Below are 19572 nucleotides of genomic sequence, written 5' to 3' on the forward strand. Positions count from 1 at the left end.
GGGGAAAAAAAATGAGAAAATACTATGTAGGTTCTATGTATTCGATGTATTCAGCATTTAAATAGTGGCTAAGAAGATTCTCAGGTTAAATGAACGATAAATAATACTAATTTTTCCGAGCGTCCGGTTATGTTTCGTTACCATCGACGTATCCGTTCTGCACACTCTCTCGTCTCGGTTACGGGAACGCCGCACTTGGTTTTCGATTCAGAAACAGGAAGAGAACAGTACCATAGGCCCCTGTCATCTCCTCATCCGACTTTACTTCCAGCGATCCACCATTTTTAGGCTTAACTTTCGATTATAGAGCATTGTCTAAAAGGAAACGCAGACGAGAGGAAGACGATATTTGAATGAGAATGAAACGGTGGGGGGAATTAATAGCGGGAAAATGAAACGAGGGGTTTGGAAAGAGATCGACTGGGATTGCGAAGGGATGGACAACGGGAGATGGAAAAGTCTTGCAGGTGAAAATATTTGTAAAATTGTTAAAATATTTGTAAACCGACGTCATACAATATGATTGAGGAGAACAAAAAAATACGAGGAGATTCGGGCATTATACTTGAACATTTGGCTAGAGACAGGACAGCGGATCGATCGCCGACACGGTTCGCATTATCGTTACGGTCAAGAAGAACATGATCCGCGCGTCTCTGTGTCTTAAGCGCACAAATAGTCATTAAGCTTTCGATGGCGGACAGTACTTTGATATCGTGCATGTGAGCAACGCAAAATGGTTGGACGAAACGGACTAAAAGGGGACAAAAAATTATTCCGTGGCTCGCCGGCTCGTTTACACGACACTATACATTTTCGGCCATGTCAAAAAAGGGAACTCTCTCTCCCTCGGCCGGCGACCGATCGATTTGGACGTGTTCAAAATTCATTGTCTTCCGTACAGCGCGAGCATCTCGATGTTGAAAACTGTCCCGGATTCCAAATAAAATTAAAAAGTAAAAAAACGTTAAAAAATGAAACGAACGGAACGTGGTCGTTTATCCGAGATTTTCGCGTCGCCGCGACTGCTTCGAACGGACCGGGGTGGAAACTCGCGAAAAACGAAGGACGTTCGTTCGTCCGTAGAGTTAAGATCGACTACCGTGTGATGGGAAAATCAAAATGTAATAAAGGGGGAAAAAAAATGTAACAACGGGTTCGTGAACTTAGGGCACGGGAAGACGAAACGCGAATGTGGTTGACTCGGTGTCATGCGAGGACGAAGTTTGAAGAATGAGCGAAAGGGGGAAAAAAAATAAACAAATGGGCATTCTACTGTTTGCGCTCGCGCAAATTCGATGCAAACCGAGAAACGTTCGACGATCTGCAAATATATATATATATTTATAATAATCGGGCGTCCGCTCGCCGGAACGATGCGTTGCGATTCGCTTCTTTGGTAACAGTACTCGTACGAAAAAAACACAATGGCCGATGAAAGAGCAACCGGCAACAAGAGAGCGACGAACATCTCTCTATTATCCAAATGATCTCAATTTACATTAGCGGTAAGGGCTGATCGAACGTATATTACGACGAAGACAGACCTCGTGGTGTCAGCTTCGAAAGTCTAGAGAATTCCTTCCACTGTTCTTTTTCGAATTTTCAAACGTACAACGGAACGCACCTTCGGTTCTTTAGAGATGGATCGTTTCGACGATGGTGTTCACGTTGGTTAGGGCATGCGTAGGACTATGAAAGCCAATTTCATCATTCTTTCGAATCGAATTGCTTGAGAAACGACGCGGTAGAACGGTAATAGCCGAAGCATTATACAGATGCAAAGATGTAAAACTTAATCCATCCTCTATTTGCACAATTTCACTGCTCGATACTCTCTATCGGCTCCGTAGCTTTTCATTGGACTGTTCGTTGCAGATTACAAAATGGCTCCCGAGTTCACGAGTTTAATGAGGTAATAGACGTCCGACTGTTTAGTTATTGATGTGCCTTGACAACTTAAGTGCCCTTCTTGTCACCGATTTCACTCGTTCGAGACTGCAAAGTCTCTGTCTACCTATCTATCCTATCACGATCTATCTCTCTTTGTAAAACACTTTTGCCGCGCACTTGACCATGTGATCCTATTGTTTATACTTTTTATATGAGACACGTGCACCGTTGCATTTGTATGACCATCGCGACGAGATATTTGTTGCTCGTATCCGTGGGTAAGTGCAGGTACACACCGTCCAGGCATCAAACATCAGCTGGGAAACGAAGGCGTTAGGTTCATTTCACATGTCGCGACCGAGAAGCGGCGTCGACGTTACGATAATACTCCTCGATTACACGATTCGTTTCGCGTTACCGTTAGATTCGGTGGAATTCTGTGGAAACGTGGACAGTGGTAGACTGCGGTAGGAGTTTAGGGCAGCTCCCGTTGTCATTCAAAGCGTTTGTTGCTTCGGGATAAGCGAGGAGTCGCCGAGAGGGTTGCCAAGTCCTCGAGAAGGTTTGAGAACACGCTTTCGGAGCTGACGCCACGACGCAGAAGGGAACGGAAGTTGAAGGGTGCGTGTACACTGTGGACGCCTCTCGATCTCTGTTTTACCGACAGAGGGGAGCCGGGAGAATTGTTGAAAGTCTGAGAAGGATGGAGTCGTTTGAACCGATCGATTCGGCAGTGTAAACGCGCCGCGACGGACTCGCTGAGCAGAACAGGCTCGATCTGCACTGATACGTAGATGCGGTTAAAGATTACCGAATATCTCAGGGGTGCAAGTTTAAGCACTAGGTAGGATAGAAACTAGAAAGGGCAGCCGGGTTCAAGCGTTGGAGTCTAGACGAATCGACGGCGTTGAGTTTTTGCGATCCATTGTGACGACTAGAGTTAGCAGGCTTCCTCGGAGACGTGTCATGGACGAATTCGGAATCGGACCGGGACGACTTGCGTGATCGTCTGATCAACCACCAGAAACACGATCCACGAACAATCTCCCAAAAATTAAACGAACACACACATCCTGAAACAACTTTCAACACTCCTAGAGGTACACGAAGGATTCTTGTAATCTGTATCGACGCAGGATCGAATTTCGACATTTCGAAGTTAATATAGACGAATCGATTAGACAGAAAACGAACAACACGATCGGGCAATTTTTGCCTGATCACGAATGCTTAAACTCTTAGCGAGAATCGTTCTTAAATCATTTGTTCTAGTGCCCGTGTGATGTAGTGGGCAGCCGTTTAATACCTTTTCATTCCCTTTTAACCAGGTTTACCTAAAGCTACTAAAGTATTCGTAGTCGTTCGTTCAGGTACCACCGGTTCCACGAACTGATCCATACAGTTACATTCCATTCGAAGTTACCCGCTTATTCCGCGGCGTAAGTAGCGTTTAAGATCAATCTAATCTATCTAGAATCCCCGTGTGTCGTGTAATACACACCGTTGTGGGCTCAGCTCCTCCGTGAATAGCGTACTTTAAGGCCGTGGAACTCTTTAGATGCCTTGGACGACGACACCGTATTAAGTAAGGACATAGGTATTAAGTAACCAGGCTCGAACGATCGTGCTCGTCGCAGAGTAACAAACCGATTTTCCACTGCTTATCGCGTGCCGCTTGTTCGAAGTGTCACGCGGCAAGCTGCCGGATCGGTATTACAAGTCGAGCCTAGAGTTCATGTGGGATTCTAATCGTCTGGCCGAGCATTACGAGCGCTCGATCCGCAAAATCGGGGCCCGGACGATCGCGCTTGCAGTCGAGCCGGCGATTCTAGCTCGCGGCGCTCGCGCTGCCGATTTAGTGCCTCGTTGCTTTCCCTTCCGTCGATCCTCTGTTTCCTTTTCCTTAACTCCTTTGCTCGTCGCGTAGACGATCGTCGCTAGGCACCTGGCTGGCTAGGTTGAAGCTGGACACCTAGCTAATTGGTTCAAGTTAGACGTCGAAGTGGCTAGGCCGAAGCTAGACACCCAGCTACCAGGTTCAAGCTAGACACATGGCTAGCTAGGTCGAAGCTGGGCACCTAGCTAATTGGTTCAAGTTAGACGTCGAAGTGGCTAGGCCGAAGCTAGACACCCAGCTACCAGGTTCAAGCTAGACACATGGCTAGCTAGGTCGAAGCTAGGTACCTAACTAGCTAGGTCGAAGCTGGACACCTAACTAGCTAGGTCGAAGCTGGACACCTAACTAACTGGTTGAAGCTGGACACCTAACTAACTGGTTGAAGTTAGACGTCGACGTGGCTAGGCCGAAGCTAGACACCCAGCTACCAGGTTCAAGCTAGACACATGGCTAGCTAGGTCGAAGCTAGGGACGTAGCTGGATATCTCGAAGCTGAACACCTAGCTAATTGGTTGAAGTTAGACGTCGAAGTGGCTAGATCGAAGCTAGACACCCAGCTACCAGGTTCAAGCTAGACACATGGCTAGCTAGGTCGAAGCTAGGCACGTAGCTAGCTAGGTCGAAGCTAGGTACTTACCTAGTTTGATCGAAGCTGGACACCTAGCTAATTGGTTGAAGTTAGACGTCGAAGTAGCTGGGTCGAAGCTAGACACCCAGCTACCAGGTTCAAGCTAGACACATGGCTAGCTATGTCGAAGCTAGGTACTTACCTAGTTTGATCGAAGCTGTACACCTAGCTAATTGGTTGAAGTTAGACGTCGAAGTGGCTAGATCGAAGCTAAACACCCAGGTACCAGGTTCAACCTAGACACATGGCTAGCTAGGTCGAAGCTAGGCACGTAGCTAGCTAGGTCGAAGCTAGGTACTTACCTAGTTTGATCGAAGCTGGACACCTAGCTAATTGGTTGAAGTTAGACGTCGAAGTGGCTAGGCCGAAGCTAGACACCCAGCTACCAGGTTCAAGCTAGACGCATGGCCAGCTAGGTCGAAGCTAGGTGCCTACCTAGGTTGATCGAAGCTGGACACCAAGTTAACAGGTTAAAGCCGGACAAGTAAACGACTAGGTCGGTGATAGACGCCTATTTAACTAGATCGAAGGAAGAAGCATAGCCAGCTAGGTCGAAAGTGGACACCCATCTGACAGATTGAAGCTAGGCACCTACCTAGCTGGGTCAAAGGTGGACACCTAGCCGACAGGTTGAGAGTAGACACCTCCCTAGCTAGGTTGAAGCTGAACACCGAACCAACAATCTGAAACTGGACAGCTACTAGGACACCTCTAGATCGAAGCTAGACGCATAGCTAGCTAGGACACCTAGCCAACAGGTTGAAGCTGGAGACCTAGCTAGGTCCATGCGAGACACCTAGAGACAGGTTCAAGCTAGACTCTTAGCTTGGTCGAAGTTAGAGACTTAATCTCGAGGACGCGATCAGCTTGTCGCCGACGAGTGCGTTGCTGTCCTCTGAACACCAATGAATCGTTCTTGCTCTTCTGGACGACGACGTCTTGGTTGTGAAAGTAACACCAAACTACGATCTAATTACAACGAATCAGGAAGGGTCGGAACAGAAATTGTGAAGCAACCATGATCCAGGGCTGGAACCTCGCCGGCTCGGCTTCCGGTAGACGCGGATCGAGCTCAGGCTAGCCAATCGCGGTGTCCCCTTGATCATTATATTCAGTGTCTCTGTGTAACGGATTTAAGGTAATAACGAAGTACTTAATCGGTTAAGGCGAGGTTATCGATGATAGGCTAGCAAGTTAGGCTCTAGGTGACCGTATGTTACCTCGTTGGTTTCAATGAGTGCTAAGAACATGTACTATAATCATACACGCGTATCCACGCGGACACACACGGATGTGTACACGAAAAATTATTCTATCGCATACATACATACATACACACATACACACATACACACACACACATATATATACACAAACGTATTATATACCATACACACGTATATAAAAGACACGAGGCAAGTGTAGCTTATCGACCCGGACGAACAAAACGGAGCCTATTGTTCCAGGGACGTAACCGGTGCCGTAAAGGTGTGCGAAAAATGGGAAGTTTCAGGTCTAATTAATTGTAAATTGGTCGGAATGCTATATAATGTATGTAAGAGAACGGAAGAGCGGAGAGGATCGTGTCCGTTGAAAAATCTGTCCGCCACGTTTACCTCCGAACGTGGCCGGTGTCCCCGATCGTCGATCACTTTCTCTCCGATCGGCGAGCGGAGACGCTCGCAGGCGTCGGGCCCGGTCCTCGAACGAGAAACGATATTCGATATCAATTGTACGACAATATAAGGTAATCACGAGTGGAGCGTCGCAAGAGATCTCTTGCGACCGCGCCCCTCGAGCGAGACAAGTGTGAGAGAGTAGCGTTTAGAGTTGAATTCGATGTTCTGATCGCGACGCGGTTCATCCCAGACGCGTCGCGACGCTTCGAACGATCCGGCGGAACCGAGTCGCTGGATCGGCACCGGGGAAATCTCCGCGCGATCGATCAAAATCTCCACGCGCCAAGACAGCGAACTTTTCTTCTTCCGCGAAGAACGCATCCACGCGTTTCCGCAGGCACGATCAGCGCGACGGACGCCGATTCGCCGATCGCCGAGCGCGCCATCTTTCTCCCGCTGATAGCCGAGGCCACTCAAAGTAAAGATGCAACTTTGACTGCCTCGATTATACGTCCCGTCGCACGAACAACGAACACGATCGGCGCGATCGCGAAACAGCGTGCGACACTCGGTTCCGATCGATCGTCGACCGGACTGCGCGGATCTCGCTGATCCAGCTTGGAACACCTGTCGGAGATCGTCGTTGGAACGAGGAAGCTTCGACTCGATTCCAAGTCTCAATCCGCGCGATCGGCGATCCTCCGGACCGCGAAGAGATCCTTCACCGCGTTTATCTAACCGCCACGTAAGACGAAGAGTAATCGGATTCGGGGTGTTAAAGTAATTGCGTAAAATGCGAGTTCTATCTGTCATCGTTTAGCCGTTAAGGATCATCATTGGATTATAATGTAACGATCATTTATATTAAAAAGTATTAGTTACGATTATGACTCCGAGGGAACGGCACAAGTAGCAATGTACAGGAGTACGCTGACGCGGCCGCCGCGTCCTATTGTTGCCGATCGATCCTCCTCGTGTCCCTAAACGCCCCTCCGCGGATATCGTGGGAAAGGTTTTCTCCGATCACCTGACCGGGTTGTCGGCTTGCAACTTGTTCCGTAGTATCGTGTCGGGGAACGAGATAAACGCTGGGGGACAGGTAGCCAGACCGTTTCACGGAGCTCCGTACGAGTCCTGACAGCGTGAACAACATTCGAAGGGCCCTATTGTTTCACGAGGTTGATGAGACCGTAACGGGTCGATCTATCCTACGGAGGATACTATCCGAGAAGGTAACGGTACAAAGGATAATCTGCTCTTGAAGATGGAATCGCGAACGAGATCAGGCGTCGGCGCCGATTTCTTTAAATTTTCGTCGTCGTTTCCGCGTCTCGTTCGCGCGGCGAAGGGAACGAGATTTGCACGAGTACGCGACCGGGAACGCGTTCGACGCCGAGCAGGAAGATTCGTGGACGCGAAAGCGTCGGGTTTAATGAGTTTGTTCGCGGACGACGTTCCGGACAGCTTCCTGCTCTCGGCCGGGCGCGGTCTTTCTCGGGTTCGCTCAGTTTTTCACACGACGCCATTCAGAACATTTTGATACGTGACATCGTGTGGAAAATCGCTGGGCAAACTAGTTTCGACTCGACCACGGTGGCGAGCAGGTCAGGTTTTCTGTTTCTGGACGGTAGCTCCGTGAAATCGTCGACGGACGCGGCGCCGTCGATCGAATATATCTCGAACGAGCAGAGAAGCAGAGTGTCTCCCTTGGATAGGCAGGTCTTGAGGCGTACCGGCATATATGTAGTACCATACAGAACGGTGAAACGTCGCCGAGACGTTCAGCGGGTCGTTATGGTTGTTCAAACATTTGAAATGTTGAGAACTCTTTGACAAATCGAGCAAAATAATATATATATATATATATGTATATGAAAATCTATGTTGAAGTTACCATTACCACTATGATGGACACCACTAAAGCAGCGTAATCGATGGAGTGGCATGCACTCGAATTATCGGACGTTTGTAAAGGAACTGTCAAGTCGGAGAATTGGATGATAACCGAAGACCCTGGCGAATTAATTAACGGGAACGCTGTAACGAAGACAAAGTTAGTGAACGTAAAGAATAATCCGAGCGTAAAGACACCATTTTAGTCAGCGGTAGAGTCGGGACGCAGTATAATCCTGGGTCGCCTGCGTAGGGTCTGTTGAAAAATACGATTACTGCGATGCGTAAGCTAAACTGTAATAATAAAGAATATATATAAACATAGAATATTGCGCATTCGTTTGTCTGTTTCGTAAACCCTGTCGTTCGAATACAGAAGCTCGTGGTCAGAATATCTTCTGAAAACATTCGACTGTTTTTCTCTGTAGCACAAGCACGAAAATGAGAAAATAGCTTCCAGATGTAAAGAATTGTCAGAGAAAATATCAGCTTCAACAATTTTACGAAAAATTCTAGTCAGTGAGAGCAGTAAACATTTTTTACTGATCTAGACTGCGGATTTAATGTCACTAAGTCCTTGCGTTTATAATATTTCATGAATTGCGATTTAATAAAACACTTAATTCATTATTAACTCATTGATTGCAGGAGTTACATAGATATTCGTTTCTTCTCCTAATAATTTTATAAGTCGACAGCAGTATTTTTCAATTCTGAATAATAAAGTGGTTGAGAAAGAAAGAGAAAAATAAATAAAGTAAAGTGAAGAAAAAAAGTGCTTTACATTTAGTCTGCTTATACTTGTGAAAGCACAATATCCGCAACTTATCACAGTTTAGATATATGAAGCACTGTGTAGAATCATACATAGAAGAGTTATTAAAAATAGATGTAGAGTCATAGTGAAAATATTTATTGAAAATAGGTGCAGGATACACGGTGCATATTTTATACGTTTCTGAAAAATATCCTCTCGTTGGATGTTGTATAATTGTGCGCGCGAAGCTAGCTTAATGCTTTAATGTCACTAAGTCCTTGCAATTTTCTTTTGACTCCATTGATGGTACCGTTTACAATATTTCATGAACTGTGATTTAATAAAACACTTAATTCATTATTTACTCATTGATGTTAATTTCTTCTCCTAATAATTTTATAAGTCGACGGCAGTATTTTTCAATGCTGAAAAATAAAGTAGTTGAGAAAGAAAGAGAAAAATAAATAATGTAAAGTAAAGAAAAAAAGTGTTTTACATTCAGTCTGCTTATACTTGTAAAAGCACAATATCAGCAGCTTATCACAGTTTAAATATGAAGCACTGTGTAGAATCATACATAGAAAAGTTATTAAAAATAGATGTAGAGTCATATCGAAAATATTTATTGAAAATAGGTGCAGGATACACGGTGCATATTTTATACGTTTCCGAAAAATATCCTCTCGTTGGATGTTGTATAATTGTGCGCGCGAAGCTAGCTGAATCGGGGTGGATTATTTCCATAGGCAGCTGATAAGATACTTAAACAATGCTTTTGTCCAGTTCCGTGTTGAGGGAGCAGTTTCTATACATTCCGCCGAGAGCTTGATGTTCGCTGAAAGAAGTGTTTCTCGGGTAATATCTCGTGGGCACCGTGTGTATGGATGGCGCGTACCATCCGTAATCCATCGACGTGCTTCTGTAACAAGGATGCGGAAGTGGACTGTCGTCCTGCCGGTATCCCAGGAAGGTTCCTGCAAAAATAACTTCCATCGGATAAACTGCCCTTTGTTTCGCGGCAAACTCTTATTGTCGAGCACCGTAGACGCTCGACAATGCACAGTTTTATTCATTACAGAATATCAGAAAATTCTGCGAATATCACGGACACAATACCAAGTATCGTTAACCCTTTGCACTCGGCGCTATTTTCTAAAACTAAATGTATCTTCCGTCTTGCAATATCTTCATGTTATTCGCACGAAACCGATCCGATTTCTACATATAATATTTAAATGTTTAGTGATCTATTAAATACAAATTGTGTAATGTAACAAATATTTTTTTTTGAAATAATGCCACAATAATTTCCAGTGGTGCTTCAGAGTCACCGCTCGAGTGCAAAGAGTTAATAGCCTGCGATGTTTATACAGTTTCCAATGTTTCTAAAACTCGTCCCGAAAGGTCAGCCTCGATTAAAACTTTAAGTTTAATGATGCGCATGCTGTTCGCATGGTAATGAAAATTAAAACTTTCTTTTCACGATTCCGTGTTACGAAATCCGCTAATTTCCATTCGGTTCAAGAAAATCGAGAAGAAATGCTGGTACAAACTTTTATTAGAAAACCACGCGCTCCGCGGCGTTATTTAAATACATATATAAATTCGACGGGGATTCGTGCGTATACAAAAATTTCGGGTTACAATAAGCATCGCTCGACACGTGATTACAGTTTGGATCCGACGCACTCGTAGGGCAACTGATCGGAGACACTATGACACTGAAACCGTCCGTGCACGGTCGAGACACGGTCGACGAAAGCTCCGCGTATCTTGAACCCAGGGTCCACCGTGACGTTCTTCATCCTACCGAAGGCGGACATGTCGACGTGACGTAGCTCGTTGCCGCTCAGAAACAGTACCAACAAATTATCCAATCCCTCGAAAGCGTTGGCCCTGAGCGTGACAATACGATTCCCGTTCAGCCAGAGGGAGTTCAGCTTCTTCAAGTGTCGGAAGGTGCCGGCGGGTAGATTCGTCAGCGGGTTCCTCCCCAAATCCAATTCGTTCACCTCTCCTAGCCCACGGAAGGTCTCGGCATGGAGGGATGAAATATTGTTCCTGGAGAGATACAGCAGATCGATGTGCGGCAATCCGTCGAATGTGCCCACGGGCAGCTCGGTAATTTCATTGTTGTCTAGCGCGAGCGTCTCTAGGTGTCTGAGCCCTTTGAACATGTTCCTCCTCGGAACAATATTATTGTTCGTGGCGTACAGCTCTCGGAGATCGTTCAGACCTTTCCAGGTGCCGGGTTTGAAGCTGGAGATGTTATTGTAGTCGAGCAGCAGGGTCTCCAGGCTGCGCAGCCTGGCGAACGCGCCGTCCTCCAGCTCGACGATCGTGTTGTTCTTCAGCTCCAGGTAAGTCAGCTGGTCCAGGGCGGTGAAATAGTGTCTGGCGATGACGGTCAGCTCGTTGTCGCGTAGATAGATCGCCGAAGAGTTGGCCACCTCGAGGAACGCGTCCTTGGCGATGTCGACGATGCCAAGGCCCTCGAGGTGCAGCTCTATGTCCTCGATCGTCTGCACCGCGTTGACATCCTCGAACGCGACGTTCTGCAGCACGCCGTTCCCCAGGCAAACGTAAAGATGGTTGTAAACCTGGCAGTCCGCTTCCTCCGTGCTGGCGTCTTGACCACTGACCGATAACAGGAGATAAACGAGCAAGAGGAAGCGCATGGTTCCCTCAGACTGCTGGATGCCCACTGAACGGCTTCGAGATTAAGACCCTATCCGAGACCGGCCGAGCGTGTAAACCGACGGTTACTTCTCAAATGATAGAACCAGCCGATCCGTGCGTCCAATGCGACGCGATCATTCGCGACCGCGGTCAGTTTCGTAGAAATTAGATGTTTTATTCATTTTGCCGCGAGCCGATTCCCGCCGGCTTTATTAAAACCTCTGTATCTCGCCGTCCGCTGATAACTTGACCACCGGCCGTTTCATCTTGGAATTCAATTTTATTGAAATCACGTTTCATCCTCCACCGACCGAGATTAATATTCGTAATTCGCTTTTTCAGACGACAGAGAATTTTTCCGAATTTTCGGCGACAGCTCCTCATATTCTTTTGAAGCTGACGGCTGCTGAAGTTCAAAGCAGATTTCGCCGATTTATTTTTCGAGGCTCCGTGCAAATTTTAGGATCGCAGTGAAACGATATTTTCATTGCAACGCGAAGTTTAATTATTGTTTCAATGCGCCCAGGGAAATAATTCAAGCCACTCGAAACGGCACCGCGTTTCGTTTTCTGCTTTCGATCTACTTTTTCTCTTCTTCGCGACGCACTAAAAGTAATGGTCTTCGCTTTTTTTTCAGACGGTACTTGAAGGGTGGAATTACGAGAGCACGATTTTATTCGCTTCTCGGTAAATTATTCTTTCCGTCTTTATGGCACAGAACGGCTCACAGAGAAAGTTGCGTTGAAAGAGAGGAATTGTGTACATTTCCAACAACGGCTATCTTGTGAAGGGTTCCTGCGACATGTGCAAAAATGCTCTGAAACACCGATAAGCCCCGGCGAGAGTGCCGAGCGCGAGTACTGGCTTATTAATAGCAGAGCGTTATCGTTTTAATACGGAGGAACTTCTTACAGCAATTGTCTTCCGCGAAGTCTGTTGTTCCCGTGATGCACGAAACCGAATCGGGAACCAATTAAGCGAACCGCCAACGCACACTTACATATCGATATTAATTAAATTTTCATTAATTCGTTCGGTCAAAGAATCGAACTGCGAAACAATCATGTCTTGCACGACGCGCGACTCATCGTTTTGTAATTTGCTATCGGCAACGATGCATTGTTCACTGTTGCACAGAAGTTGGAAACAGTCTTCATTGGAATATACAACAAATTCACAGTCATCCCTGAATTTGAGCAACCTTTGATTGTTCCAAATAATGTGGAATAGTTTATTTTTGTAAATATATTATTTCTGGTGCGTTAATATATGTTTTCTTTAGGAAATGATTATTTAGAAAGCGTTGGGTTGCTGCACAACTTCTGTCGCTTATGTTTCAACTGTAGTTTTAGTTTGGAATATAAATTTTTGTTACGTTTTATACCGTGTTGCAATTCCATTTTTCCTCTTTCAAACGCGTCTCGAATTTTTCAATTTGGTTAAAAGTTCTTTTCACAGCAGGTTGAAAGTAATTCAGTGTGAAATTGGAAAAAAAACGTGCGAACATTTTTGCCACGTTCTCTCGTGTGGATGTAATCGAGAAGCTAAAACAGCCGGAGAGTGTCAAAGAGATTTGTAGTTATAGGCCAAAATGGCCCTTTTTTGTTCTCGGGTTTACGGGACCCGTGAAAATGACGGATTCTAATATTTTTAATTTACGATTATTGAGATTGTGAAGGCCCACCTACGTGGAATTACTCAACAAATTTATTTCTTTAGGTATATATTATCTAAAAAATGGCTAAAAAAACTTGAATAGACACATTCTTCTTCTTATTATAAAGTAATGTAAAATATTCACTTCTAGTGCTTCGTAAACCTACTGTTAACTCGATTCCACTAAATCTTAAAATTTCACTCAATTCTCGACTTGAAATAGAAGAAAATTTTTAATTAGATTAACAAATTCGTCGGAAAGAGTAGGAGTGAGACTGCAAAATGGTATAAAACGTATAAATTTATTATCGAGGCACAATTGCGTTTGAAACATAAACAATTTATACCGCAACCCCATATATAACCCGAGTGCAAGAAATTTCGAAAGAGAAACGTGGCACAAAGGGTCAATATAATAAATTCAGCAGGATAGATGGGGGCTCGGAACTATTGAGCGAGCATGTACGGTACGAAACGTCGCTATTGATAAATTATTTAGACTCACGCGGGTACATGAAGCGAGTCGGAAGATTGCAGGTTCCGTAAATGTCATCGGTGCGAGGACCCAGCGCGTCCTTTCCCTCCTCCCGAGCCTTCTTTTCTGCGCACACACATCGCGTTTCTATCATATTCGGACCTCCGGCGGATCAATCGAGATACAAACGTATCCTGACGCCGGTTTCCCAAAGCATAATCTCCGTCGAACACCATGGAACCACGCTGTAATTTCTGCTCTGACATCAGCCGCGAATGTTTCGTTCCTATAGCGACAGTATCTCGAACGTCCGGTGTAATCGATCAAACAATAATCCCATGGCTGTCCTGGCCTGCTGCTAAAATTCAAAACTCGAAATTACCATCATTTTCACGTACATTACAGTATTACGCGATTTCCATCATTTCCAAACCCGATAATTCTTTTCAAAAACCACCGAACACATAATGTTCTCAAACATTTTAGTAAACCTCAAACTACATCGTGGCGGGAAAATGCGTAACAAGCGCAATTAACCCTTAAGTGCATAGGTAAACTAAATATTAAGAACATGAATTCATGCATGGTGTCCATTGAGGACCCCGCTTACCTAATTCCTTGCTAACTTTGATTACAGCAACAATTTATTTCTGTAAACACATTAAACATAACCTAAATATTGACAGAAACAAATAGCTGAACTCTCGGTTCACAAATCGCGCGGCTAAAAATGTTAACACAAAATCCAACACTGGGGTCCTTTGCGGACCCCGCTCATGCATTTAAGGGTTAATTTGAATTTGTGTTCCCAATTTATTTAGATGTTTGCGCGAACGAATATAATTCTCGTTGTTTTACAGAATCAGCGTAACTTTATCTGAACCGATGTTCCCAGACCGTTTGATTTCGACTTCATCGAGAGGATATGCTTGAAGACTGTTAAGGAGTTGAAATTTCTGTCACAGATTTTGCTGTTACGTAAAATGTATTTATAAACAGGTTCACGCTTAAAATAGTCGGGCTGTGTGCACTTGCCAGCGAGAGAGGATAGGGGCTCGGTCCCTTCGGAGCACTCTTTTTTTTTGTGAGGAAAGAGGGTTATTGAACCAGCCAGGTGAACGACTACTGCACGCCCGGCAAGCATTTAAAATTCTAGCTGAGTGTGCACTACATTACATCGGTCGCGCTATCAGCGACGTCGATAACAGTAGTGGTTTCGTTGACCGGCTTAAAATCGCGCGTCCCCACGAACTTCCTGCTAGAAGTCCGCGGGAACCGTGTGGGAATAAGACGTGACCGGTAAGAGACATTTTTCCTCGGCAATTACCCGCGGATCGCGAGCCAAGAAAATTAAACCCGAGGAAAAACCGAACCGAGCGCAAGACCGAACGGCCCGACCCTCCTCCACGCTGTCCCGGGTATAAAATAATTAAAAGTTTTTCGTTACGCGTCCAACTTCTCGCTTTTCTTCTCCCGAACCTTCGTATGTATTGACGTTTCGTTCAACGATAACGTTTTTCTAGCTGTCGGACAAGCAGATTATTAATGTTCAATTTTTCGAGATTTGCTAGATTCGTTGTATCTTCTTTGGACAGCCTCGTGTAGAGCGTTCTAAATCATTTTGTAAAATAATAAAATTGTCTCGGTTGCGAACAGGCAGATTTTTGATCTGGTATATATTTTTCACGTGGCTTTCTCTCGTTCTTCGAAAACTTCTGACGGTTTCGTGCTAAAGTAGAACGGCCTTTGTTATAAACGAGCGAACTATTAACGTTAAATTTGATGTCGCAGAGATCCACGAGGTTCATCGCAATTTCGCTGGCCACGTGGCTTCCTTTTCCCGTTTCGAAACTCGCAGGTTGATGTCTCGTGCTAAAATGAAATTGTCTTCGTTGGGAACGAGCTATTAACGTTATTTTGCAAACATCCTCGCGGTTTATTGAATCTGTACCGGACACGTGGCTTCTTTTTCACGATTTAATCCTCCCACGCTGTTGTTTCGTGCTGAAATAAAATGTCTAAACGAGAAGATTAGCGACGACGAATTTTATTTTCAGAGGTGCACGAGGTATTTTCGCTGGGCACGTGGCAATTTTAATGCACAACTGTTCCATTAGTTGTGCACCACCTCTGCCGTCATACTCGCCGGCAACGCGAGCGTAGGTATAGACGTAATGAAACGATTATCATCGCCGACACTTCCAGTTGCGGTCTGTCCACCAGAAGTGTATTGCCGGGCTCCCGATAAGGGTCACGATGCCTGTGTGCTGCGCTGCGAAATGTGGACGTGGTCGAACCAATTCAACGCACCGCACGAATACGCTCGAGCATATATCCTCCTTAACTCGTACGCGAGCTCTAACAAAGGAAAAATAAGTGACAGTGTTTGTGCGGATTTATTTTCAAACCGGTAATGTGTCGGTGAACATATTTGTTACTGCGACAAGTGAAAAATGGTCTCGCGAGAGAACGCGGTGGCGTCGAAACATTTCTTAACACTCGGAATATCATAATTAACCCTTTCAATCACAATGATATTCCTAGGAGAAACACGGAAACAGATTAGAGCATAAATCATTTTCGAACGAACATAAAATGTGACTTGAAGAAGCATAGGGGACAGAATTTAAAAGAATATTTCTAAAGGTGCTAAATATTCTAAGAATTAATTGCAACGAACAGAAAATTGTGTTCCAACAAACAGATTGTTACAAAATCGACGTATTCTTGGACGTGGTAAATATTGTAATAATTAATTGCAACAGAGAAATTAAAGAAAAAACGCAGGGACAGACGCGAACCGGTTTCCGACAACGCCACCGGAACCGATCGTTTGCGAGAACACGTTCGCATAATTCGCGACAACGTTTCAGCTTGTCGCTATGACCGGGCCAGTTCGCAACAATAGCAAAGACACATGTTCGGCTCGGGAAACCTTGATTTCTGCGCGAGCGGGTGGCGGTGGTAACAATTACGGCGCGTCGCGTATCAAAAATGATAAATGTCAGATAATTGCAACTGCGACGAAGGTCGTTCTTTATCTCCTGTTCCGCGTGCAAATGTCACAGAGGTATTGTCCGGCGATTTATCTGTTCGCTTAACGACAGGCCTCGCGCGCGGATCGTTCAATTATGTTAATTTTCCGCTCCCGAATCGCCGGGAAACGCGAACGCTCGCGCGAAACGAGTCGCAATAATTTTCTGCGTTTCCTGCGGCGGCGCGAGCCGATCGCTCTTGTAACCTGCTAACGAGTTTCCGCGTTCAAGTGACGTTGCACGGATCGGGATGACCGTTGTCGATTGGGATGGTTGCACGACGTCATCGTAGAACATTTCGAAGGGAACAGCAGGATTGTCGGTGGAGGGATTAATTGTCTCGGGGATTACTCGGTCGATTTTCGAGTTTCGTTCGAGGATAATCGAAACAGCTGACGGAAGATGAGCTGCAACGTGACACCTCTGAAGAAATACGCGGAAATCAGCTACCGCGTGAAATGCGTGTCCGTGGAAAATGAGCGCGTGTTCGGTGACGTGTACGTCACCCGGCAGACGCGAAATCTGCTCTATTGTGCGGACGGATATCAGTTTCCCTCGTTGTACGCGCGAAGAAAATGCAACTTGATACAGCGGGACTGGCAGGGGCCGGATTTTATGGAGCTGAATAAGAAGAAGCCGATTAGAAGAGCGAGCATCGTGCAGGCGAAACCGCCTAGGAAATGCTTGAAGAGATCGAAATCGGTCGGCGACACGGGGCACATGGCGCAACACCACTGCAAGAACAATGGCGCCGCGAAGAGCGAGACCGAAGTTCGGAATCCGAAGGTAATCCTGTTTCACAGTTACTTCTTTCGGTTTTATAGGCTAGCTAAGGCCACGCCGTTAGTACGCCCACTAATCTCGCTTTCTGAATGATCCTGAACACCGGGGGTAATCAAAGGTCGAAGGTTAATAGGAAATTAATACCGGTATTACAGCGTGCGCTACCAAAGTGCAGTCGCTCGACTTAGCTATAAATAATCGGGCTCGATAAAGCTCAATCGTAATAATTGAATTATTAACTCGGCGGTGGTAAAGGGCGAATTAAAGGCTGTGTATTTATTTTTGAAGAAATATAGGTTGCGATGTTTCATGCTTTTATGCAGTTGCAAGAATTTCTGCTCAGAACGAATCCGATTTATTCGTCGTGATACAATTACTCGACTGTTGATCATTAACACTAGAACGACCGGAGCAGTCAAAATGACTGGTTCCTAATTTTTTCTTTTACAATTACTGAAATTGTAAAAATGTTTTCATCGGAATATTGTTAACGCACCTCTTCATTGAAGCACATATTACAAAAAATGTTGTCTGAAGTCTGAATGGGCACAGTCTTGTCACTGTTACACAGCAATATACGTCAGTCGCACTTATTGCTCGGTCGGTATAGTGGTAATTGGTGGGCATCGATTGCAGGCATTAATTAATTAGAACTGAAATAAAAAGGTAACTTGTACGCAAACGTTTTAAATCGTTATTCTGTCGTTTGTAGAAAAATCGGGACTCGGTGACTTTCATTATTTTACCGTGAAATGCGTCCAGTGGCGCACAAAAATTATTCGCACTCCAGATACATTTGCAAAATCGTCGACGACTGTTACAATTTCAGAAAGGAAAGTCGTACACTTCCTTCGCGTTAATTTTTTTTTTTCTAAGATGTTTCCGAAATTAACAAAATTCCGGGATATTAGAGAGTGACATTACAAAGCTGAAGGAATTCGATTCTGTCCGCAGCTTAGAGCGCGTCAAATGAGATTCGCTGCAATAAGAAACGGGCATAAATTGGAGGAAAGTGCATCGCAGCGGTAAGCTTCGGTTCGCCGGTGCAGCGCGGAACGGGAATTGGAATTCCGTGGGGTGGATTGATCGGATGTTTTCGTAATTAGATATCCGTTGAATTTGATTCGAGTCCGCCGATAATGGGGATGCGTCGTCGTCGCGTGTTTCAGACGTATCCGTCGCCGTTGCCCGACGCACCGTCAAGAAGAGAGGAACGATCCGTCTCGTCGCTGGTGGATCAGCTGTTGCTGGATATCTACGGGCTGCCAGACGGTGACAGGGGACGATCGGAAAGTGACTCGACAGCCTCGTCCCTGAAGGCGCGTCCGCAGCATCGGCAGCTGCAAAAGGCGCGTCTGCTATGGAAAAGTAAGAGTAACTCAATAAGAGATACAAATGTCTATAACACCGGCCGGTAGGGCGAGGGGAGGGGGGGGGGGAGAAGAGAGGAGCGTGGGCGTCTGATAAATGGGTTTACATCGGGGACATTTATTGTGGAAGCTTCTCATTGTCGAACCACGCCGGGCGATTATTTAGCGCGTAGAATTTCATAATATAGAGGGAACGAACGCAATTGTTACGGGACGGGACGTAGACGGGACACGGCGCAGAGGCGTCTGCGAATTCTGCATTATCGTTTCCTTCACAATAATCCATGAACGTAACTCGTTATTGAAATACAGATAATAACGTTTCAGATTGTCACTCGACGTCGCGACAGGAAAATTCGGAATAGAGAAAGAGTTCCGTGAGATCGAAGCGAAGATTCGAAAAGTTATGACGCGCGATGCTGCGTTACCGTTTCTCAATCTCCTTGCATTTTCTAATGTCGATTCGACGCGACGATAGAGGCTCGAAATCCATTCGAATTAGGCGAAGACACTTCGGCGGATGCTGACGAGACAAGAGGTCGCGGTGCCCAGACAGACAAGCGACCTCGTCGACTTCAAGGCGAGAAGGTTCTTTGACTTGGAGTGCTACTTCCCCCCCCCCTTTTTCTTTCCGCGGGAGAACCACTTCTTTTATTTCTATAGACGATGCTGCTTCGTTGAACATGCATAGGGAAAAATAGGGGTGCGATCTCGTGGTCTTACAGTCGGAACCCACGAAGAAACACCGTCTCCTTTGTACAAGCTTGTAACGTCATCGTGACTTTCCTGCGTTCGGAAACGGACTAGAAAACAAAATAGAATATATAAGACAGTTATCTATTGCACAGGATTTTCAAAATAAACTAGAAATTGTTTCCCTGTAAACG

At 45.5% G+C, this 19572-nt stretch overlaps 3 protein-coding genes across 8 annotated transcripts in view; 1 reads left to right on the forward strand and 2 right to left on the reverse strand.

The window, feature by feature from the left end:
• Positions 1-9090: 9090 nt before the first annotated feature.
• LOC143353597 (piercer of microtubule wall 1 protein-like) lies at positions 9091-13919 on the reverse strand. The gene is made up of 2 exons (XM_076787050.1): positions 13528-13919; positions 9091-9661 (listed from the first exon to the last, which is right to left on the reverse strand). The coding sequence occupies exons 1-2, from the start codon at positions 13649-13651 to the stop codon at positions 9450-9452; spliced, it is 336 nt and encodes a 111-aa protein (XP_076643165.1). The 5' UTR covers positions 13652-13919; the 3' UTR covers positions 9091-9449.
• On the reverse strand, positions 10239-11467 carry LOC143353586 (uncharacterized). Its single transcript, XM_076787034.1, has one exon. It carries the CDS (start codon positions 11363-11365, stop codon positions 10355-10357), a length of 1011 nt encoding a protein of 336 aa, XP_076643149.1. The 5' UTR covers positions 11366-11467; the 3' UTR covers positions 10239-10354.
• A 1798-nt stretch (positions 13920-15717) lies between the features above and the next one.
• Positions 15718-19572, forward strand: part of LOC143353560 (uncharacterized) — a 33756-nt gene continuing 29901 nt past the window's right edge. For all 6 annotated transcript variants that reach the window (XM_076786975.1, XM_076786980.1, XM_076786979.1 and 3 more), the window contains exons 1-2: positions 15718-17318; positions 18485-18683. In XM_076786975.1, the coding sequence (XP_076643090.1) occupies positions 16935-17318; positions 18485-18683 (583 nt within the window). In that variant the 5' untranslated portion in view covers positions 15718-16934. The remainder of the gene's footprint in view (positions 17319-18484; positions 18684-19572) is intronic.

The sequence above is a fragment of the Halictus rubicundus genome, chromosome 4 (genome assembly GCF_050948215.1).
Source record: "Halictus rubicundus isolate RS-2024b chromosome 4, iyHalRubi1_principal, whole genome shotgun sequence".
Classification (NCBI taxonomy): Eukaryota; Metazoa; Arthropoda; class Insecta; order Hymenoptera; family Halictidae; genus Halictus; species Halictus rubicundus.